Source organism: Tursiops truncatus, chromosome 2, assembly GCF_011762595.2.
Source record: "Tursiops truncatus isolate mTurTru1 chromosome 2, mTurTru1.mat.Y, whole genome shotgun sequence".
Classification (NCBI taxonomy): Eukaryota; Metazoa; Chordata; class Mammalia; order Artiodactyla; family Delphinidae; genus Tursiops; species Tursiops truncatus.
Window position 1 is genome coordinate 151,013,710 of NC_047035.1, and position 25,119 is coordinate 151,038,828.

At 35.6% G+C, this 25,119-nt stretch overlaps 1 protein-coding gene across 2 annotated transcripts in view; it reads left to right on the forward strand.

Moving 5' to 3' along the window:
* Window positions 1-25,119, forward strand: part of TASOR2 (transcription activation suppressor family member 2) — a 66,928-nt gene that overhangs the window by 1,261 nt on the left and 40,548 nt on the right. The window contains exons 2-6 of one of the 2 annotated variants that reach the window (XM_019933205.3): window positions 8,688-8,864; window positions 16,296-16,429; window positions 20,603-20,748; window positions 21,045-21,140; window positions 22,229-22,301. In XM_019933205.3, coding sequence (XP_019788764.2) covers window positions 8,842-8,864; window positions 16,296-16,429; window positions 20,603-20,748; window positions 21,045-21,140; window positions 22,229-22,301 — 472 coding nt within the window. In that variant the 5' untranslated portion in view covers window positions 8,688-8,841. The remainder of the gene's footprint in view (window positions 1-8,687; window positions 8,865-16,295; window positions 16,430-20,602; window positions 20,749-21,044; window positions 21,141-22,228; window positions 22,302-25,119) is intronic. The other variant, XM_033852316.1, reaches the window with a different exon arrangement.

The following is a 25,119-nucleotide window of genomic DNA, read 5'->3' on the forward strand; positions in this document are numbered from 1 at the left end:
CGTGGCACATTAACCTCAAAATTGGGGGGAAGATCCTTTGAAAATCCTCAAGTTTCTCTTAATCACCACTTGTCTATTTGAAATCCATATATTTAAATACACCTCTTTTACCCTTTATTCTCCCTGTAAGGTAAAATTAGAACAGTAAGGATTTTGAAAATATATTCCAGACGTTAAGTGCTGTGCAAGCATACGGTGTTATTGCAGTAACGTTGGTGATCCAAGGGCCCACGGTGTTCCCCTGAAAAAGCATTAGAAGGGGAAAGGGGTTTGGATATATTTAATATTATAGGCTATGAGATTGGTAGTAAGCCTACTCAGGAGGTTTATAACAAAGCTGCTATTCCTTAATAGTGTAAAAATACTTTTCTGTTGAAAAACTGCCTTCTAGAACCGGATAGCTCTATACAGTATACTCAGTACAACAGTAAATAACTCATACTGGAGAAAAATTAAAAGTGACACAGTGTTCACAACTATTTTAAGGAAGACAAAGAACAGTGTTTGAAATTTTGTGTTTTCAGGACATTTGTCCAAGTGTAACCAGTTCTTTTTTAAAAAGAGTTGTATCAGGAGCATCTCCTGTAATCCAGACATAGTTGCTTAAATGAATTAAAATCTGCAAAGTGTCTAAAAACTTAACTGAGACGTAGTGTTTGTTAAATAAATGCAGTGTGATATATCTACTTAGTGTAATTAAATAGATATGGCATCTATTTGTCAAATGAGTCTTTCATTCCTCTACTGATGGACGTTTAAATTATTTTCAAGTTTTCCCTTATAACTAAAATGCTGCAGTGATTTTTTTGCCATTATAAGCAGTGTTTCATGTGCTTATCATAGTATTTCTATGAATCGTAGACTTGATAGCTTCTGAGAATGATGGATAATAATGGTATTAAATTACCCTCAAATGATTGTACCTTTTTATATTCACTTTCTCAAAAGATGTGTTTTATCTCCCCACTAGCCAGCACCGGATGGTAATATTTTACTAATTTTCTAATAGTTGAAATAACATCTCATTTAAATGTTTATCTTCCTTGGGTAGTAGGAAAATTAAGCATTTTTGGCCAGGTCATATACTTTGCTGATTTTTTTTTAAATTGAGTTCTGAATTTTCTTCTTTTCTTTGACTCATTTATCTACTACCACACTGTTTTAATTATTGTAGCTTTATAACATAGTTTGGTACTTTCTTTTGAAAAAAGTTTTGGGCTCTTCTTTTGCATTTTTCTTCCAGATGAAATTTAAAATCATCTTTTCAAGTTATATAGAAAATCTTGTTGGGATAGATATTGTTTGTGATTGCATTGAATTTATAGATTAATTTGAAAAGAGACATTCTTTTGAGTTTTTCCTTCTAAGAGGATAGGTATGTCTCCTTGTTTCTTCTGTTAAAATTTTTGTTGTGAAATATACCATTTGTATATACTGTTTTAAAAAACAAAAACAAAAAACTGTATCTGTGTACTCTGCTTAATAGACCATCACAAGTACCTTAGAAGCCTTTGGTGTGTGCCTTTCTCCAGAAACAAAGGATTCTCTGCCCCCATCACCATGGTCATCCTGAATTTTGTGTTAATTATCCCTTTGCTTTTCTTTACAGTTTTATCAACCATATATGTATCCTTAACCAACATATTGTTTACTTTCACCTGTTTTTGAACTTTAAGTAGAATCATATTGTGTACTCTGTGAATTACTTTCGTTAAACGTTATGTTTCTGAGATCCATCCCTGTTGAAGCATGTACCTATAGCTCAATTCAGAAACTTGAGGACTCCTTCACAGTTCTAGGAAGTATTGAGGACCACAAAGATCCTTTGCTTATGTGGATTATATCATATTAGATATTAAAACCAACCAATTTTAAACGTAGATGTTGGTATATTTACATATAACATTAAGCATATGGTGTATTGCTTATAGATTTGTATACCTCTAAAAAATACTACTACTAATAATAGTAAACCTACTACATCTTAAACAACATTTTTAATGAAAAATAACTATGTTCCAACACCCAAAATAAGTTAGTGGCAAGAGTGTTTTTGTTTTACGTTTTCGCAAATATATTTAATGACTGGAGTCTCATGTTTGCTTCTGCATTCAGTTAGTTGCAATATACTGTTTTAGTTGAAGTATATGAAAAAATCCGGCCTCACTAAGCTGTATGTTTAGAAGAGGGAGGAATATTTTAATATTCTTTTAAATAGTTATCTTTTTCTTTAATACTCATCAAAACCTAATAGTTTCTTAACGGTTAGCTGAAATATAGAGTTTGGAATCAATGAACTTCTCAAACTATGCGATATTAAAACCTATTGGTCTAGCTTGCGTTTTTTTAACATCTTTATTGGAGTATAATTGCTTTATAATGGTGTGTTAGTTTCTTCTTTATAACAGAGTGAACCAGCTATACATATACATATATCCCCATATCTCCTCCCTCTTGCATCTCCCTCCCACACGCCCTATCTCACCCCTCTAGGTGGTCACAAAGCACCGAGCTGATCTCCCTGTGCTATGCAGCTGCTTCCCACTAGCTACCTATGTTACATTTGGTAGTATATATAAGTCCATGCCACTCTCTCACTTCATCCCAGCTTACCCTTCCCCCTCCCTGTGTCCTCAAGTCCATTCTCTACGTCTGCATCTTTATTCCTGTCTTGCCCCTAGGTTCTTCAGAACTTTTTTAAAAAAAAACTCCATATATATGTGTTATTGTACAGTATTTGTTTTTCTCTTTCTGACTTACTTCACTCTGTATGACAGACTCTAGGTCTATCCACCTCACTACAAATAACTCAGTTTTGTTTCCTTCTGTGGCTGAGTAATATTCCATTGTATATATGTGCCACTTCTTTATCCATTCATCTGTCAGTGGACACTTAGGTTGCTTCCATGTCCTGGCTATTGTAAACAGAGCTGCAGTGAACATTGTGGTACATGACTCTTTTTGAATTATGGTTTTCTCAGGTATATGCCCAGTAGTGGGATTGCTGGGTCGTATGGTAGTTTTATTTTTAGCTTTTTAAGGAACCTCCCTACTGTTCTCCATAGTGGCTGTATCAATTTACATTCCCACCAACAGTGCAAGAGGCTTCCCTTTTCTCCACACCCTCTCCAGCATTTATTGTTTGTAGATTCTTTGATGATGGCCATTCTGACTGGTGTGAGGTGATACCTTACTGTAGTTTTGATTTGTATTTCTCTAATGATTAATGATGTTGAGCATCCTTACATGTGTTTGTTGGCAATCTGTATATCTTCTTTGGAGAAATGTCTATTTAGGTCTTCTGTCCACTTTTGGATTGGGTTGTTTGTTTTTTTGATACTGAGCTGCTTGTAAATTTTGGAGATTAATCCTTTGTCAGTTGCTTCATTTGCAAATATTTTCTCCCATTCTGAGGGTTGTCTTTTCATCTTGTTTGTGTTTTCATTTGCTGTGTAAAAGCTTTTAAGTTTCATCAGGTCCCATTTGTTTATTTTTGTTTTTATTTCCATTACTCTAGGAGGTGGGTCAAAAAGGATCTTGCTGTGATGTATGTCATAGAGTGTTCTGCCTATGTTTTCCTCTAAGTGTTTTATAGTGTATGACCTTACATTTAGGTCTTTAATCCATTTTGAGTTTATTTTTGTTTATGGTGTTAGGGAGTGTTCTAATTTCCTTCTTTTACATGTAGCTGTCCAGTTTTTCCCAGCACCACTTATTGAATAGGCTGTCTTTTCTCCATTGTATATTCTTGCCTCCTTTATCAAAAATAAGGTGACCATATGTGTGTGGGTTTATCTCTGGGTTTTCTGTCCTGTTCCATTGATCTATATTTCTGTTTTTGTGCCAGTACCATAGTGTCTTGATTACTGTAGCTTTGTAGTATAGTCTGAAGTCACGGAGCCTGATTCCTTGAGCTCCGCTTTTCTTTCTCAAGATTGCTTTGGCTCTTCGGGGTCTTTTGTGTTTCCATACAAATTGTGAAATTTTTTGTTCTAGTTCTGTGAAGAATGCCATTGGTAGTTTGATAAGGATTGCATTGAATCTGTAGATTGCTTTGGGTAGTAGAGTCACTTTCACAATGTTGATTCTCCCAATCCAAGAACATGGTATATCTCTCCATCTGTTGGTATCATCTTTAATTTCTTTCATCAGTGTCTTATAATTTTCTGCATACAGGTCTTTTGTGTCCTTAGGTAGGTTTATTCCTAGGTATTTTATTCTTTTTGTTGCAGTGGTAAATGTGAGTGTTTCCTTAATTTCTCTTTCAGATTTTTTATCATTAGTTTATAGGAATGCAAGAGATTTCTGTGCATAAATTTTGTATCCTGCTACATTACCAAATTCACTGATTAGCTCTAGTAGTTTTCTGGTAAAGTATTTAGGATTCTCTGTAGTATTATGTCATCAGCAGACAGTGACAGCTTTGCTTCTACTTTTCTGGTTTGGATTCCTTTTATTTCTTCTTCTTCTCTGATTGCTGTGGCTAAAACTTCCAAAACTGTGTTGAATAATAGTGGTGAGAGTGGGCAACCTTGTTTTGTTACTGATCTTAGAGGAAATGGTTTCAGTTTTTCACCATTGAGAACGATGCTGTCTGTGGGTTTGTCATATATGGCCGTTATTATGTTGAGGTAAGTTCTCTCTGTGCCTACTTTCTGGAGGGTTTTTATCATAAATGTGTGTTGAATTTTTTCAGAAGCTTTTTCTGCATCTATTGAGATGGTCATATGCTTTTTCTCCTTCAATTTGTTAATATGGTGTATCACATTGATTGCTTTTTGTATATTGAAGAATCCTTGCATTCCTGGGATAAACCCCAGTTGATCATGGTGTATGATCCTTTTAATGTGCTGTTGGATTCTGTTTGCTAGTATTTTGTTGAGGATTTTTGCATCTATGTTCATCAGTGATATTGGCCTGTAGTTTTCTTTCTTTGTGACATGTTTGTCTGGTAGCTTGCACTTTAAAGGGATCTTTCACCCATGCATTGGTCATGAGGAAGATACTAGTTCACTGAATTATGTAGATTTCCCAAATGATGGCACATTTCAATATATAATACCAAAAACTCACTTACATTATCATCACCACTTTGGGAACCACTCCTGTGATTCATTCGTTTTTGTTGAAGTATAATAATCTACTCAAAGAATATATTATACGTTTATCCATTTTATTCTTTATGAACATATTGGTTATTTCCAACATTTGGGCTATTATAATTAGCGGAGCCATAAATGTTCTCAGTCATCTCCAAGTGCATATACACAGTACTGTTGATCGGGCATATTTGTAGTGGAAATGCTAGATCCATTGGGAGGATATTTGCATGTTCAATTTCATTAGATAATATCTAACTTTTCCCAGATGGTGATTCTGATTTATACTCCACCAGTTGTGAATGAAACCTCCCTTTGCTCTCCATTCTCTCTACGTATGGCATTGTCCAACTTTTAAAATCTTTGCTGGTCTGGTAGAAGTGAAATGATATATTACTGTGGTTTTAAACTGCATTTCTCTGATTACTTAAAAGAAACTCAGGGTCTGTTTTCTACAGGCTGCTTGTTTTTTCTTACTAATATCTACGAATTAAAATGAAATATGTTATATATACTAGTTGATGAACTCTTCATGTTGCTAAAAAAGTTACTAGGATCATTTATTTAAACAATTTAAAAACATGTAAAGGCATGTTTTAGTCTTTCTTCCCTGTACCTGTCCAGCTCATTCCCCCAGTGTATTTTTTTATATTCCTCCTTCTTACTCTAATTTCTGCTATTATGCTCCTTATTTTCCTCCACTTTTCAGTATATTCTAGAAGTCTTCACAAATAAGTATAGATGAAGCGTACTCATTCTATAGAGTAGGAAAAGCAGTTTTCTACTTTGTGGCTGTACCAGTTTTACCTGATCTGTAGTAGATAGAGTATTTGATATTTTTCTAATCTTTTGCTATTAAAAAAAAACGAAACAGTGGTGCATGGAGTAACTTTGTAGAGTTGTCATTTTGTATGTGAGATTTCTATACAGTTAATTTCCAAAACTGATTGTTGGGTCAATATGTAAATGCTTTTGAAATTTTGGTAAATATTGCCAAATTGCTTTTCCTTGGATTTTGCACTCTTACCTGCAGTATACCTAAGTGACTATTTTTCCTAAAACCTCGCCTCACGGAATATGCTTATAAATTTATAGGTTTTGATAGTGTGATCAGTGAAAAGTGGTATCAATTTATTTGAATTTACATTTTCTTGGACCGTTTGAGCATCTTTATATATGCTTAAAGGTCTTTCCCCCCTCTTTTTTTGTACTAACTGTTCATATCCTTTGTCCATTTTTCTGTTTTTTATTGGGTTGTTGAACTTTGGGACTTCTTTACATACTCTAGGTACTAATCTTTTGATAGTTAAGTAGGTTGCAAATTCTTTTTCTCTTTGTGGTGCTAGTAATTCTTAATTTTAAACATTTTTATTTCATGTCTGTATATTTAGAATTGTTATTTGTGGGTAGTTTGGAGTATAGCTGTAATTTTAACTTTATTCACATATGGATAACCAGTTGTGGTAGAAATTACCATTGAATCCACTTGGGTTTGAAGTTTTGGTGGTGGCAGATTCTTGACTAGTGATTTAATTTTTTTAATAGTAGCAGGATTACTTAGATTCTTAAAGAAAATTATGTCAGTTTTGGTAAATTAGATTTTTTCTAGGACTGTCCATTTTGTCTAAATTTGTAATATTTATTGGTACAGGGTTGTTAAAAGTGCCCTCTTCCTATTTTTAATGTGTGAAGAATGTGTAATTATGTCTCCTTTTTTCATTTCTGATACTGCATACTTCTGTTCCCAACTCCCCTCCTCCTTTTCTATTAATTCATCTTGCCTGTAGTTTATCATCTATCTTATTAGTCTTTTCAGTGAATCCTTTTTTAGCTTTGTGATTATCTCTATCATGTATTTGTTTTTATTTTTTAATTCTTTTTTTATTAATTTATTTGTTTATATTTTATACTCAGCTGCGTTGGGTCTTCGTTGCTGTGTGCGGGCTGTTTCTAGTTGCGGTGAGATGGGACTACTCTTCGTTGTGGTGTGCAGGCTTCTCATTGCGGTGGCTTCTCTTGTTGCGGAGCACAGGCTCTAGGCTCTCAGGCTTCAGTAGTTGTGGCATGTGGGCTCAGTAGTTTGGCTTGCAGACTCAGTAGTTGTGGCACATGGGCTTAGTTGCTCCGCAGCATGTGGGATCTTCCCAGACCAAGGCTTGAACCTGTATCCCCTGCATTGGCAGGTAGATTCTTAAGCACTGAGCTACCAGGGAAGTCTTATCATATATTTCTTTTTGTGTTTATTTTTTGTTTTTTCATTTATTAAACTATTTTTGAGATAGCTATAGATTTGTATGCATGTGTATGCTTTAGATATGCTCATTTTAAAGAGCATCAGTTGGAATTTTAATGCAATTTTCAAACATTTTTAGCTGGGATATATAGCCTATTTACATTTGCTGCAGTTGCTCTTATTTTTGCTTTCTATTTGTCCTGGCTGTTTTATATTTCTTTTTTCTCCTTTTTTGTTATTTTTTTTAAAATAGCTATTTAATATCTTATATCATTTCATTTTCCCCATATATTATTTCAGAAGTTTTATACTTTTTTCTCTTTTTATAGTTATTCTAGAAATATCATGCATCCTTGACTTTTCAAAATCTGAAAATAACCAGTAGGGCTTCCCTGGTGGCACAGGGGTTGGGGGTCCGCCTGCTGATGCAGGGGACGCGGGTTCGTGCGCCGGTCCGGGAGGATCCCACGTGCCGCAGAGCGGCTGGGCCCGTGGGCCATGGCCGCTGGGCCTGCGCGTAGAGGGCAACAGTAGAGGCTGCGGTGGTGAGAGGCCCGTGTACCGCAAAAAAAAATTTTTTTTAATAATAAAAATAAAATAACCAATATCTTTACCTTCCTCTTAGATAATACAAGAACCTTAGTAGTTTAATTTTATTCAGCCCCTCATGACTTAACATGTTATTATTATGTAGTTTAATTTTTTTTTAATATTCTTATAAGACAGAAGGAGACCTGTTTAGAATTGTTATTGTGTCTTGCAGTCAGTCCTTTTTTATATTTCCCACATTTTTGCTACTTTCTCTATTATTCATTGATTGTTTTATCTTTTAGACCATCCACCTAGGGCCATTTTCCTTCTGCTTAAAGTCTATCCTTTAGAATAGATGAACTTTCTTAGTTTGTGTTTACCTGAAAATGTCTTTGTTTCACCATCACTTAAGGAAGATGTTTTTGCTAAATATAGCAGTTTAGGTTGGCAGTTATTTTCTTGTAGCAATTTGAAGATCTCATTCCTCTGTCTTTTGGTTTCCATTATTGCTATTGAAAAGTCACCTGTCAGTCTTTCAGTTCCTTGTCTCTGGCTGCTTTAATATTTTTCCCTTTGTTTTTAGCTTTCTGCTGTTTCACTGTATCTATATTTATCTTGCTTGGGTTTATTTGGCTTTTTTAAGTCTGTAAATTGGAGGTGTTTTGAAATGTGTTTATTGACTTATTCATAACTCCTAAACTGTGAATTTCCATTTTTATGTTCTATTGATCTGTTTGTCTTAATGTATAAATAAATCTTTTATAACCTTCATAGTAAATATTTTCTCCTGGTCTTTTGCTTTTCTTTTCCTTTGTTTCCCACAGTTTCCCCAACAGACTGCATTGCCAAACTCATGGATTTTTAATAATCTGATAAGTGAAAAGTGAACCTTGACAATAAAACTCTGGAACTGGTCTTTTGAGAGGAGTAGGACTGCGACTACTCTTTCAGTTTTTTCATCATAATTGGTTTATTCAGATGTTTCTTCCACTTAGACCAATGTTAGTAAATTATATTTTTATAATTTTCAAATTTATTGGTATAGTGTGTGATAATTTATTATTTTCGAAATTTTTCCCTGTATTTGTGGTTAGCCTTCTTTTGTTGATATTTAATTTTTTCTCTTTATTGATTATATTTGCTAAAGGTTACTTATTCCAAAAGAACCAGTTTGGGGACTTCCCTGGTGGTCCAGTGGTTAGGGCTTCACCTTCCAATGCAGGGGGTGTGGGTTCAATCCCTGGTGGGGGAGCTAAGATCCCACATGCCTCATGGCTGGCAGGGGTGGGGGGACAAAAACCATAAAACAGAAGCAATATTGTAACAAATTCAGTAAAGTTTTTTTCAAGAAATGGTCCACATTAAAAAAAATCTTTTTTTTTAAAAAAAGAACTAGCTTTTGGTTTTTATTGTTTAACTCAATTGGCCTTTTGTTTTTAAATTTGGCCTCTTTTTATTTATGAATTTTCTAAGAAGTGTCTGGGGCATACTTTCTGTTTTTTCTTAAGAATTTAGTAACACTTAATTGGATAACTAAATCCCTTGGTAATATTCTATGTTAAAGACTCTGCCCTCCTTGGTACGGTGAAATAGACCCTGTTTAGAACCTTTGGGTACACCTGCTCCCTCATTAAATATTCAAGACCCCAACTCCTGAGGCCTGTTTTGACCAGTTGAAGCACCTGCTTCACCCTGTGGTTATCCTCCACTTCTCTATGAGCCACCTTTAGTACATAGGCCTATTCTCTGCCCAGGGCATTTGTGATGGGATATATCTAGGGGTGGTGGTGATTAAAAAAAAATCATTGTTATGGTATGGATTAGATGTCACTTTCCCTTTTGTTATATGTGATAATCAAAATAATCTAAAGCAGGTCTTAAAATGTAATTGACCCTGAGAGAAATTTAGTCTTAGGATTTTCTTGTAAGAAGGACAAAACTACTTAACAGTATCTTTGTAGTGTATAAATACAGTAATGTGTTTAATGCAGCCATTTCATTGGAGGCTGATAGTTTGATGCTGAAGCACAAATTAGTAAACGTGGTTTGATGAGCCAGAACAAAGGCCGGTTCCTTTATACAGATGTCTGAAAATGGCACCATATAAACTTCGAAGTGATTCTAATAAAAAGTGCATAATCTTGAATATGGAAAGTATGTTCTCCAAAGAATCTGTTGACTTTTTACACAGCATAGCAAGAAAGAAAACAAAATATGATATAAGATTATAAGCATCTGTCTGATATATAGAGATCTTTTTTATAGTAGAAATGGATTTTGAAAATGTTAAAACAATCTTCAAAAATTGAATATTAAGTCTAAAAGTAAGCCACAGTTAAATGAAAAAATCATAGTACAAAGGGATTTTTAGCAATGGAAATAATTTTTATTTTACTTTTGAATTTTCTTTATGTTTTTATACAGCAGGTTCTTATTAGTTATCCATTTTATACATATTAGTGTATACATGTCAATCCCAATCTCCCAATTCATCACACCACTACCACCCGCAGCCAATTTTCCCCCAGCAATGGAAATAATTTTTTAAAGTTTTTAAAAAGAAGGCAGTTGCTCTCCCATTGCATATGTTAAATATGCAAAGTGATTTTGCTATTTTAAATAGTAATTAATCTACATGATTCTTTATGAATTTAAGTAATTTCCTTTGTGAGTTAAGGTTTTCCTGTATGTTTTCTATTTGTACAATACCATAGCGGCAATGATTCTCTAGGAGCTCCTGATTAGTTTTCCGCTAGCAAGTGCAGATACGGTCCAGGAAATGCGTATGGATGTCTTAGATTACTTGGTTAAAACATAAGCCAAAAGGAAAGACGTCCTTAGATCAGGCCAAACACCACACACACACACACACGCACACGCACACGCACACGCACACACACGCACACACGCACATACGCACACACACACTCCAACTTTATTTTTCATGAGTTTTGTTAAGGCTGTGTGGCTTAGTGGGAGGGACAAGCACCCCATCCCAACCCTGGGTGCTGGTATCAGCATCTCCTGGGCATATATGGAGTATCCAAAACCATATTCAGTAGACCTTTTTTTTTTGTAAATTACACAGCAAAGCCCCATGAAACTATAATCAGCGAATTTACTAGACAATAATGGGAAAGCTTTATAGCAGCGGTGAGTTAGAATAACTTGGGGTCACTGTGGTGAAAAGACGTGGATTTCGGCTTAGGTCTAGGATTTGCAATCCAGAATGGTTGCTGAATAATCTGCAGGCAAGACCTTCGAGGGAATTGAAGCTTGGAGCGATCGTTGTAAAATAACAATAAAACTGTCCACCTAGGAGTACTGGGAGACGTCAGAAACAGGGAACTGAGGACACTCTGCTTGTCCAGCCCTCGGACCAGACTGCGGCTCCCCGACCCGGCGCACAGCCAGGCTACCTGGCTGTGCGCGTGTGCGCGGCTCGCGGTTCGCCACCCGCCCTCGTTGACTTTTAAAGGCACAACCCGCGCCGCCCCCGCCACACTGGCTTTCGCTGGCGGGAGGGGGCCGGAGGGGCCAGCTGGGCAGAGGGACAGCCCCCTCCGCCACACACCATGAGGTGAGGAGGAGGGGCCGGCTCTAACCCCCACCCAGCCAGGGGCTCCTGGAGACACCTGCGTCTGGGGCCTCCCACCTGGCCGCTGAGCTGCCTGCCAGAGAACTGGGTGACGAGGAGACTGGGAGAAGGGACGGACTGGGTGTCCCACCTTCAGGGGGCTTTAGGGAGTGAAACTTTGGTGGGGCCGCCGAGGTAGGTGGTGAACAAACGGTTTTATGTACTTAAGGGTTTACGGAGCGCCTTTGCCTCCTGACTCATGGGATTCTGCGAGGGTGGAGTGGAGAAACCCTTGCCGAACTGCCAGAGAGATGGCATCACTCTTTACAACTCTTCTGTGTGTGTAGACTTCTGTGTGTGTACAGTATTTTAGGAAGTCTTTTGAATTGTAAAGCAGTGATTCCAAATGGACTTTTGCACTTCAAATAATAGCAAGGGTATCTTGGTTTTTATTCTTTCTGTGGGTGATTATCTTGACATTAGAAAACATTTAAACTTTTGTACGTGGTAGACTTTTTTTAATTTAAGAAATTTTAAAAATTTAAAGTTTAAAAATTTTTAAGAACTTAAAAATTGTTATAAAAATCATACATTTCTCATTCTGTAGTATTTTTTAATAGAGAAGCTTTATCTTATGGGTCTCTTACTGTTTTGGCTTATGGGAAATGTTATTTCCATTCATTTACTTTGTGTTCATTTTAAAAACTAACTTGCTACTACGTAGGGCCATGGAAGATCTTTTTTTACAAAATGAAAATAGCTTTACTTCCCCAGATTATATTTATGCTTACGTAAAATTTCAGATAATACATAAAGCTGTAAAAAGAATGAAACAGGAATTACCTGTACTTGACCTACCCAAAGATAACTTGGTAGAGCGTTGAGTACTGTGGTACTAGGAGCTCTGCTGGGTACTGAAGGGCTTTGTGAGCAAGACAAAGAGTATTTGCCTCTATGGACCTTACATTCTGCTGGGAAAGATGGACACACACACACACAAAAGTAAATTGACAAAATAGCTGTATGTTGTAATGAGTGATTTAAAGAAAATACCTACTTCAGGTGGGGTGATCAGAGGAGGTTTATCTGAGGGAATAACTTGAGATTTCACTAAAAGAAGAGAGGGAGCTAAGCCAAGGGCAAAACAGGAGAGCGAGCGTTTCAGTCAGAAATAACAGCAAGTGCAAAGGCCTGAAAAGAGCAAAGAGCTTGAATGGAAAGACCAGGGTAGCTGGACCGTAGTAGTAAGCCAGAGGAGGGAGGATCAGGTGAGGTGGAGGAAGCAAGCAGGGGTCAGATTTCACAGGGCCATGGCAGGGAGTGTGTGTTGTATTCTGGGGGGCAACGAGAAGCCGCTAAGGGTTTAAGTAGAGAAGTGAAGTGATTTGGAATATGGATTGATTCATTCAATACATGAATGTGTATTGAAACCTTACTGTGTACCAGGCACTGTTCTGGGCACTGGGGTACAGCATGGAAAAGGATAAATTCCTGTATTCATGAAGCTAATAATCTAGTGGTGGGAGCATAATCAAATAAACAAGAAAAACATCAGATATTGATAAGCATTATACAGATGATGACCATTGTTTAAATCATAGTATATGTTCTTAAGACTTTGTGTATATATATATATACATACTTCTCCTTTGTTATCAGCTTTTCTTTCCCCTAAACAACTTATGGTAGGATTTTTTCTGTGTTACATTAAATGAACAGCTTTCTTTTATTTGGGAGCATCAATTTGTTTTGTAGATTAAGTATGGCCAAAATAATACTACATAAATGAAAAAATACTGTGCAGCAACAAAAACTTATCTAAGTCATCTGTTTGGAAAGAAGTATATAGTAACTTCCTTTGGACAGTCTGACATGTGGCTCTCCTACCTCATCCCATGTTCCAGCAGCCCCTCATGATAACTTTGACCTGTTAATGTGGTTAGTTAAATTTATGGATTTCCTATTTATTGAACCAATTCATACATTCCTAAAATGTACCTTAATTGACTTCTGTTATTATATTAGTGTCCTGATGGATTCTCTTTGCCAATACATATATTTTAGGATTTTAGTATCAATATTCATGAGATAGATCTATAGTTTCCTTTCTTAGTATTTTCTTTGTCAGATTTTGGTGTTAGCATTTGACTGCTTTATAAAAAAAATTGGGAAGCTCTTTTTCTGAGTTTTGGAACAGATTAAATTGCATAAGTATTATTCTTTCATTTAATTATCAAATACATATTTACTGAACATTCACTGCGTGCCAGGCATTGGGCTGATGCTGGGTAATCACAAGTAGACAAAACAGACATGATTCCTGTCCTCATAAGGCTTGGTTTATTAGGTAAATAGACATTAGTGAAATAATTATGATTATGTAATTATAAACCATGATAAATACTCTGAAAGAAATCATTGAAGATCTACTTTGACTGTTCTTTTCATGTATTTGAGTAAATGGTTATTGCGTTAATACACACTAAAAATTAATTCTTTTAAAATTAATATTTGTTGAAGATTTGATATGTAATTACTTCTGTGATAAATACATAAGTAAATAAAATGAGGTCTTCATAATTATAAAAGTTAAAATAAAAATAATGGTGATAGTAGCTACCATGGTAGGTGGTATATTGCACATTTTTTGATTGAAGAAATTAAGACTTACATTAAGTAGACACTTCAGTTATGTCTGTGACACCTCCAGTTGTACACTCCTCTGGAAATTCCACTAAGATTATAGTAAAAGAGTAAAGATATAAATCCACAAAGATCAAGAGAGTGAGAAAGGAGAAGATAAATGAAATCAGTATTTGGGAAACTACAAAAGAAGGTGGTCAATTACTAAATGATTTAGTGGATTAGAGAATGCTGAAGGCTGAAGAGAGGTAAGCCAACAAGAGCAAGCCAATTCCCTCCACAGAATCTGGAAAAGGCTCAGGATTTAGAGGTACCAAGTACTTCTCAGGGCAGGAATATGGGTGGAATAGAAATAGAAGTATCTGTAAACTGTGGTATCTTTAAAAAGAAAAGAGAAAATACAACTTACGTAAAAGAAGAGATTCTATTTTTTAAAAAGGGAGAGAAATTATTCAGGAAGCAGGAAAGGATTAGATAATAAAGCTGAAGAACTCTCCTAAAAAATAGAATAGCCACAACAATTAGACGAAAAGAGTGAGAAAGTATTTAGAAAATAAAGGTCCAGTCAAGGAAGTTTTTCATCTAATCCAGTGGTAGGGAGAAAAATCTATAACGAAATCAGTACTATAAATATGTGGGAGAATCTGGAACATGATACAGTGGGTACCCAGTGATACCAACAGCCAGTGTCATTGAGATGGGATATGTCATGAAAGGTTTCAGAGAGGTACTGATACCTGAAATCTAAGTAAGTATTCAAATGATAAGCCAAAAAAGGGCACTAGTGTAAACATTTTCAGGGCAATAGAAATAGCAAATGCAGAGGTGGAAACACGATACACATGAGGAACTGCAAGCAGTTCATTATTTGAGAAATTCAGTATACTTTACAAAAAATAGCATGTATAGGTTTATAATAGTACACCTTTTTTCAAAAAGGATTTGAGGTAGAACTGTGTGAATATATTTAAGATTCTTTAGAAAAAGTAGCAATATTGATTATATCATTCATTATGTCAAGAGGGGAGAATTAAATTGGGATTCAGGAGACCAGGATTCTAGTGCAGACCTACCACTAACTTGTTGAGACCTTAGTGTGATAATGTTGTTGACTGCCTTCCCAGTAATCACCTCCCTTTTTCTTCCCTTCCCCCAAACCACAATTTTGTCTAGCTTTTGGGGTGATCCCATGCTTCAGGAGCAGTTTGGGCGGGTGAGAGTGGGGGGCTGTGTGACTATTAGTTACTCTAAGCTCATTATGGTAATTCCACTCTCTTTGGTTAGTGATTGTTTTAGGAATAAACGTGTGACTCAGTTCTGGCCAATGAGGTGAGAATGGGGTGCCTGCAGAGAGAATTCTGGGAAAGCTTTCTCACCAAGGACAAAGGAAAAGATGCACTCTCCCTGCCTTCATCTTATTCTAGCTCTGAAGATGTGTTTGAGCCCAGTGTAGGGATGCAACAGAGCAGTTTTCAGGCTTAAGGGTTCCCTCCTCTGCTCCTGAAGCTGAGGATTGTTTTTAAAAATATGGTGCCTTTGTTGCTACTCCTTTTCTAAGTTGCAAGTGTAATCTGGTTTGGGAGGGTCTTTACTTCCAGCTCTGCTTTCCTCTTTGAGACCACTGTCACCAGGAGATACAGCCCTTGCTTTCCAAAGGTCACACACTCACTCTAGGAGTATTTTGTGAGCACATTCTAAGATCTCCAGGCCACCCGGACACTTTCATTATAGAGACTTTTTCTCGTTTGTCTTGATAAAATCCAGGGTATAACATAGTACTAGATACATAGTAGTCATCACTAATAGTTTTGTTTAATGTTTTGTTATTACTTATTTAGGGGTGGGGAGAGGTTTTATTTGTGTTCTATTTGATTTTATTATTTCCAACCAGTAGAACGTGGGTGTGGTTCTATAATCTGTGCATTTTGAAAGTTTTTTTTCAATGAGGCAAAATTGATTCCTGTTTATCTCTGTGAAGAAAATTTTCTTTAGAAATTAAATAATTGGGGGAAAACCACTTCAATTTATGTGTGTTACTACTTCTTATACAGCAAATTTAGCCTTTAGCTCTGGAGACTTGACAAAGAAGGGAAACATTACAAAATTGTACCTAATGCAAACTAGATGCTCAGTAAACATTTATTTATATAGTAGATATGCCTGAAATAGAACTATTCACTTTATGATTTAATTTTTTCTTTTTTCATTTTAGCATTTATGACATTAGCAGAGAACAGGACTATGTCAAGAATTCTGGGGGTATACTTGGTGAAAATGAATTAAGACCACCCTCCCAGCTACATTCCCTGTTAGAGAAGACCAAGACAAGGTTCATATCAGAGAAGAGTGGGTATTAAACTAAATGCTATAAGCTATTACTAATGAATCCAAAGTTGCACAGTACAGTTTTTTAGATTTCAATTTAGATTGTGTAAAATGAAAGGACTTTTTAAAAAATTATAACTTCCAGTAGCTACAGATTTCTTATAATTATTAGTCCAAAATTGATAGGTGATTAAGTTTGCAAATTGCATCAGAAAAGGTGTGTGTGTTCAAGAGAAATTGTCACACTCCTGTATTTGTATTTCTTTGAAATTATGATTTATTTTACTTGATTTTAAATTGAGATATTTCAAATAGTAGAAGTAATACATGCTTATGTAAGAAAAATCTAAATTGTAGTGATATATATAAGGTAAAAGTATAAGTTCTCCTTTTTGTCCACTCTCCAATCACCATTGGTGTATATACTGTTAACGGTTGGATTTCCCATCTTTCTACATCTTTTTCTGTATACTTCCAAACACATAATTTTTTATGGTTTTTTTTACCAAAATGACATATAATACATATTATTCACTCAGTAGTATACAATAGATATCTTTGTACGTCAGTATATACAGATTTACTTTGTTTTTATTTAGTAATTGCAAGGTGTTTCCCTATTGATGGCAATTTAGGTTGTCTCCAGTGTTTTTGCTGTTATAGGTGTTGGTGCATGGAACACCCTTGTACATACAACCCCTGCACTTATGCTAATATTTCTGAGGAATAGATTCCCAGAAATGGAATGGTTATTTGGTATGCCATGCCCATTTAAGTTTTTGTTACTTTCTGCCAAATTGTGTTCTAAAAAAGTTGTATATATCTTAAACTGGCAGTCCTTTGATATCTTAAAGGTAAGGGTAGTACATTTTAGGATTAGGTGATTAAAGAATGGGCTGTTCCTTCAGCAACTGTCAAATGACCTACTTAGAGGAGATAAAGTATATAGGCATGGAGAGTATTAAAAGGTGTAGGTTGCATTCTACTAATAAGGGCCTTTAATGGCACATATTGTTGGGTTCTTAGTGTTTCTGTCTTTGATAAGTGCTATTGCTTAATTCACAAACATGAGTTGTGGTCATGTAAGTCTGGGGGAGATGTAGAAGTGGCTAGATTCTGTTAGATTACTGTGACCCCTAAGTTGTTGACGTTTGTTCATCTCATTATTTGCTTTCAGACCAGATGCTTATAGAATGGAAAATAGATACCTGTGGTATAGCATCAGAAACTGGTTTATAATTTTTTTATCTCTCTTATTAGAAGTTGTAAAGAGAGAAAAAAGTGTCCCGAAATCAGACACTCAGTATCCCTGTCATGGATTTTGAGATGGGGGAGATTGATGCAGGGCGCTTTGAGCAGAATCCAACTTGTTGTGTCAAGCTTGACCTAACTTTTTTTTGCGGTACGCAGGCCTCTCGCTGTTGTGGCCTCTCCCGTTGCGGAGCACAGGCTCTGGATGTGCAGGCTCAGCGGCCATGGCTCACGGGCCCAGCCGCTCTGCGGCATGTGGGATCTTCCCGGACCGGGGCACGAACCCGTGTCCCCTGCATCGGCAGGCGGACTCTCAACCACTGTGCCACCAGGGAAACCCAAGCTTGACCTAACTTTTAAGATCCAATCCACAAATGGCAGAGAAACGTGCCCAAAGCCAGGTGCTACAGGAAAGAATATTAACTCAGTTTTCAGAGCCATTTTGATTGAACTTCAGTTTTTTCCATGTGCTCTCTGTTGGTCACTTAAACCGTAAGGGATACTCTTTATGCTTTACAGACAGGTACTTTTCAAGTTACCTTCTTAGATGTTGCTTTAGATTTCTTTGTGGAATAGCCCCCTCTTCTTTCTCTTAATATTCTGATCATCTTGAATGTTTAACTAGAGCATGTGCATTGCTCAGCAAAAAATGAAACTATCCATTTATTTAATGCTCCTCGTTTTGTACATTTGTTTTAGGTGGTTAAATGAAAGCGCATTGTATGGAAAGAGACAATGTCAAATGATTTATCAATAACATTCTCATTATCTCCTTAATTATAGAGCAGGAAACTTGTGCTTTCTTGAGAGTATAATTGAGGTCATTTATTATGAAGTCATGAAAGATTCAGGGTTTATTGTGGTTTTCCACTAACTTCTCTCTTGATATGCTTTTCCTTCTGCCAACTGTAAAATTATTACTTTTCTAACATATGGCTATTTGGAGAGTGCTGACATAAAAAGGAAGCATTTTTAACCATAAATAAATAGTTTTAGAAGTTACAGTATAAAAGTACAAAATAAGTCATTTCTTACTTGTTCCTCCTTGTTTATTTTAAATCATTACCATTAGTCCTAGCTTTATTGGGAGCAGTACTCCCCACATTGTATTAGATAGGGTTTTTTAAATTGCATTATTTCTCACAGTTTTCAGTTTATTATTGTGCGTTGACGCTCAAAATTGGGGATATATGTAGTATTCAGTACTTCTGAAACTTAAAATCTATTAACGTCTTGCAGAATTTAGGGAAGTTGATAATCATAGATTGGTCATTTCCAAAGCTATGACAACTTTTATTTCTTTCACTTGTAAGCAACATCTTTCACAAATATTGAGCCTCATAGTATAATTAGATTCTTTAAATATTATATTGCCTTTTAAAAAAATTAAATACTAGGTTTCCAAAATTATAATTTTTAAAGGAATCCTGATTTGCATTTGAGCTAGCTCTACAGATTATTTGTAAAAGGAGTTTGCAAGTGCATAGGCTTCCCAGTTTGTTTTGAGGAAGTAGCTAAAGAAAGCCATAATTTTTTAATTGTTATCACTGGTGTTTTGCTATTTGAATCTCTTTAGAATATCCATATTTTTCACAGCACTGGTATACTGATATTGAAAGAGAGAAGGTGAAACTGAGGAAAAATAAAAGTAAGATACAATCGATATAGATCAGATGTGCCAACTTCAGAATATTAAGTTTTTTCATCCTCTTTTCTTTCTTTCCTTGCTATTTATAATCTTTTATTTTTGATACTATGAAGTATTGTTATCAAAATCATTTTTAAATTACCTTGGGAATTGAAGCATTAGGACAGTTTAGTCCAAATTAATTTTACTGAAATGTTTGTTTTGATTTCTGTAATAGTCTAGGGTTTTTTAATCTGTTGTTCATAAATTAATTTTAATTAAAAAGCTTATGTTTTCTTTAACTTTTGAACTTTAGTGTAATTGGCAGAGTCCTGGTATAAGTAGGAAGCCATATTAATGTACTTATTTATACTGTAAGGCCCAAACTTCCAGTCTTACATAAATTATTCTATTATTTACAAATAATCAGTGTGTATCCTCCCCCCAACCTTGTTAAAGAGAATAGAGAGGATATAAATAGAAAGGAGTAAACAAATCAAATAGTTAAATGTTATGAGAACTCATTAGGCTCAGTTCTTGCTAAGTGAGGACTGGTAAAATCAAAAGACACAAGGGCTCAATCAAGAGAATTACTGGATTGAGTCAGTAGTTCTCAATTAGGAAACATGCCTCTCATGGGAGGGGTATACCAACATCTTTGGGATAACACATGGGTATGGTTTGAAAAAAGCACTTTCAAAAAAAGTAATAAAGTTTTATTTTTGTAAAATGATGATTTTATAATACAGCCCATAAGAAGTAAATTTTAATAGACATGTACAGGCTGGTGAGGAAGCCCCAAAGAAATATGATTTCTAATGTGTTTGCTGAGTGTGCAGTAGTAGGCTCCTTCCAAGGAACCTAACAGACTTCCTTGGGGATTTGGTGAGAAGACAGGAAGGGTAAGTTTATCAAAATGTGGCTTAGGTTTAAAAAAATTTAAGAATGAGAAGCATTGGTCTAAGCAGTTGCTGACCACCAACTTGACACTACAGTTGCATCTGCTTTTACCCAGTATGGTTACAGCACCCAGCTTTAAACCAAAAGGGATTTTTTTCTTGCATTAAAAGTAATTCACCCTCAGTTATAATCCATTTAGGTTATTTTCACATGTGAGATCTTTTAAGATAGTCCAGATATGGTAGCCAAAACACATTGTAAATGTCCTAATTATACAGGAAGGAAATAGATGATTATTTCCTATTATCATAGATGATATATTTCCTGTATCAGTATTCAGTGATATTTAGTGTGCCACTTTTCCCCATCCTTTGGTTATCTTAAACAGTTGCATTATTTTTGTTTGTGTTTTACAGTTTTTGAGACAGTGTCCTTGAGTTCAGACTCTCTCTTCCAGAGGGCAGTTTCAATTCTCCATACTTCTTACTTGGACTCTGCATCTGAGCATGGTTTTCAGTACAGTCAAGTGACTTTGGTGAAAAATGACATTTTCTTAAATGAGGTGAGGTACTTGGTACACACTGTGTCTGTGTGTTCGTTTTATTTTAGTTTTAAAGAAATAGACCCATTATTTTTGATATATAAGCCTAGTTCTTTTTAGCTATCACATTTCAGCTGAAATAAAAGATCCTTGGAAATAGTCACTTGAAAGGTAATTATAATATATTCTACGGAATAGAAAAATAATAAATTTCATTAGTCTTTTAGCAGGAGGAATTCAGATGATGCATTTTTAAAAATTAATTTTCAAGGCAAAATAACATGTTTATAACATTTGATTATTCTCTCCTTATACAGTACAAAACTTTTTACCAAGAAAAAAAAGCAAGTAACTATACTCACGAAGAACTTCAAGAAACTTACGGATTTCTTCTGTTTGAAACTGAAAATCAGGTAAGGGAATTCGATCTTAGAAAAGTAATTTTGTGATGTTAATGTACAAAATTAATTATATCATTAAAGTTAAATATTGGTATTTTAGGTCTATAAAGTTTGTAAGATTACCAGTTCATCAGTCTTTTTTGTTAGTTTGGTGGCAATGTAAATGACAGTGAAAGCTTGTCATGAAAGAGATTGGATTTCTACAACTTTCCATAGGTTTTCTTTAGTTTTATCTTGAATACATTTGTAAGCTCGTGGTGAGATTTTGATTAATACAGATTTCTTAAGTATTAATAATGACTTTTAATGGAGTGAATGGATATTTTCTATTCTCGATCATTGTTTAGATAGATATTTTCTATTTCTTGTGGAGGTTTTTCAAGTTTAAATTACATGATTTTGGGGACAAGATGAACACGTTCAGCATTCTAGTTACTTGGAATTGTTTCATGCCTTATTTTGAAAATTGAACATCCATATTATTGGTTGTACCTAAATTGTGGAGAAGGAAACTGCTGTGTGCAGGTATGTCTCCAGAGATGTGTGTGGCTTCGAGATACAGTTCAGCAATGCTAGAGATCTATAATCCAACTTAAAGTAATTCAAAGGTAGTATTTCGGTTGAGGTCATGATTTTTAAAGAACAGGGATAGATTTGCTAAAGAATAATTAACATTACCATATAACTTATGGATTATATAGTAATACTAGAGAGTTTATTTAACTTCCAAATAAGATATGTTATGGATTCATACCCCAAAAAAAAAAAAAAAAAAAAGCATTTGCGGATAAGACATTTTCAAATTTACTGATTCCCAAGCTGTAATTGAAAAAGAAATCTTCAAGAGAGGACTTATCTGTGAGCTTGTTTAATTTGGTTTTGCTGGTGACATTTTTGTTAACAGGAATAATAAAATTTCACGAAAAAGTTTGAACTGTTAATATTAACTAAAACACAATTGCCTTACATAAGCTTACTTTGTGCCATGAATGCATACAATGTACAGATTCTGTATTGAAAGTTTGTATATAGATTATAGAGTTATTTCATTGACCCTCCCAAGAACGATATGATAAGCAAAGTACGATCTTTTGTTTAAGGCAAAGTTGGTATGTCAGCGTGGACTCTGTGTTGGCAGCAGTGCTATCACCACTCTGGGTGACCCAGGGAAAGGTACGTCTGTAAGGAAAAGGAATCTCTTTTACAAGGTGAAGTGGGGTTTAGTTAGTTACATAAGATACCTATGTTAAATGCTAGTTTCATTGATGATAAATAGTAATCTTTGGAAGCAGACCTTTAAACATATAAATGAGCTTTGAATCTAAGACTTAAGGTTTTCTAATAGGAGTTATCTTTTTTAAAAGGATGGTTGGACTAGAAAAGGTACTGAAGGTATCTTTCAGTGCCAAGAGTTTAGTGCAGTCATCTGGGGCTAATGAGGATTTCTTCGGAATTATCATAATGGCAGTTAGGAACACATAATAGATGGAACTGACGCACCTTGGCAACTGTGGAATGTGAGGAGTAACAGAAAGGAAAGAATCAGATATAAGGTAACTTACACTGCATTGATATTGTCAGTAGAGGAGAGACACGGAGGAGAGGAAATTGTAGCGAAGCTGTTGAGTTAAACGAGAAAGGTAATCTTATTGTCAAGAATGCGGATTAGCACTAATTTCTTTAAGCTTCACTTTCCTCATCTGTAAAATAGATAAAACTATCATCTAGATTTGCTGTGAGGATTACATGAGACTGTGTCAAGTGCTTAGCTTGGAGCTTACACCTAAATGAACACTACTACTTCAGTGAGCTAAATTTGAGAAATAATGAGGTGGTCATAAGTGTTTCTGAAAGCTGTCCTGCTGGTGGTAAAAATAGTTGGAAAAGGGATTAGAACTGGAGGTTGGGGTTCAAGGTGGCAGCGGGTGGGTGTTAGTTGAAGCCAAAAACATTGTTACATGGGGCAGCAAAGATGGCAAGAGCAGAACTTTCAGGTGGTTATGGGAGCAAGGGATGGGGCCCTGGGGCAAGACTAGGAAGAGGGAGTTGAGAGCAGTCCAGGGGATGAAGAATCAGGAGGTGGAGTTTCACAGAGAACAGAAGGCTGTAAGGAGGGGTGTTAGCAGTGTCAGATGCTACAGAAGTTGGAGATAAGCACTGAGAAGGATTACTGGGCTTCATGGCTACATTCCTGCTGACCATTTCTTTTAAATAACAACTTTATTGAGATAACATTCACATACCATTCATTTCACCTGTTGAAAGTATACAATTTTTTTTAGCATATTCACTAAAATGAATATGCAGCCATCAGCACAATCAATTTTAGACCATTTTCATCAGTCACTCCCCACTCCCACCAGCCTAAGCAACCAGTACTCTACTTTTTGCCCCTATGGATTGGCCTATTCCAGACATTCCATGTAGATGGAATCGTATATGACCTTTTGTGACTAACTTTTTTACTTAGCTTAGTGTTTTTGAGATTCATCCATGTTGTAGCATGTACTTCATTCCTTTTTTGACTGAATAATATTCCACTGTACCACATTTTCTTTATCCATTCAGCACTTGATGGACATTTGATTGTTTCTACTTTTTGGCTATTATAAAAAATGCTACTATGTACATTCTTGTACAGGTCTTTATGTGGGCATGTTTTTTCATTTCTGTTGGGTTTATACCTAGGAGTGGAATTGCTGGCTCATATGGTAACTCTGTGTAAAACAAATGTTTTTTTAAACTTATATTCAGCTCTTCTAAAGGACATGAAAGGGGATAAGTTCATAACCCCAATAACAGTTTACCTAAAACCTATTTTTCCTTCTCCCCTACTCTTTTTAACCCCCGCTTCTTTTCATTATGAAAAATGCTAACATAGAAAAAGTAGAGAGCATAGTATAATATACCTATCACCTACATTTAACAGATAATGTTTTGCATTATTCTCTTCATTTGTTTAAAAAAATTTTTTTTCCTGAAAATTGTGAAAGTGAATTACAAGCAAACACCTCAGCTTACATCTCTAAAAATTAAGGCCATTTTTGTGCTTTACTGCAATCGCATGAGTTTATTGTTGATGTTTGAGAGGCTGGCTTCAGTAGGGTGGTGGAGTAGATAGAGGCTGGATTGCTCCTATAAATACACAATCTTCTTCATCACGTGTACTGGGGGTAATAATAAAATAGCACTACTGCCTGTGCGTGTTCTATAGTTTTGGGCTCAAATAGAAATGGATAGTTCTGTGTATAAAAGTAATCCTTTATATTACTGTAGTGTATTATAGTTTTAAAAGTTTATGGATCTTTTTAAATCTTCCTGAGAACCCTGTGATTTATGTATCTATACTCATGCCCACCCTGCCCGCTTAAGTGACATACTCCTCAGTCACATGGTTATTATTAGCAGTAAGTGAAAAACCTGGAACTGGAACCCAATCTTCTGGCCACAAGTTTATTGCTCTGTCTGCTATATCCATGTCCTCACCATTGTCTTTTATATTTCAAAAGAGATACTTCAGGAATATCTCTGAAATGTGTCCTTTCCTCCTTATTCTCACTGCTGCTGCCGTGTGGGGATCCTCTTCTCCTGTCGTAACTTAAAGGAGTCTCTCCCCTCTTGAGACTCACTTCTCTATTAAGCTGCAGTGGGCTGTGATGTGGCTACAGTGGTGAACAAAACAAATATAACCCCCGCCTCCCTGGAATTCACAGCCCAGCAGAATAAGCTGCTTGAAGGCAGGACCTCGTTGTATTTCCCTTTGTGGCACTGCTGCCTGGCACACAGCTGCAGTGTAGTAGACCTCAGCACACATTCTTAAATATGAGTACTTACTGAGATTTTTTGCAAAAAATAACTTGAGAATCAGATTACTATAGGCCTTTTCACTGAATGATTGCATGGAAAAAAAAAAGACTCACGAAGACTTTTCCAAAAATGTGATACTCTTATCCCTTTTCACTTACCATACCCAAATAGAAAATTGGTTGTC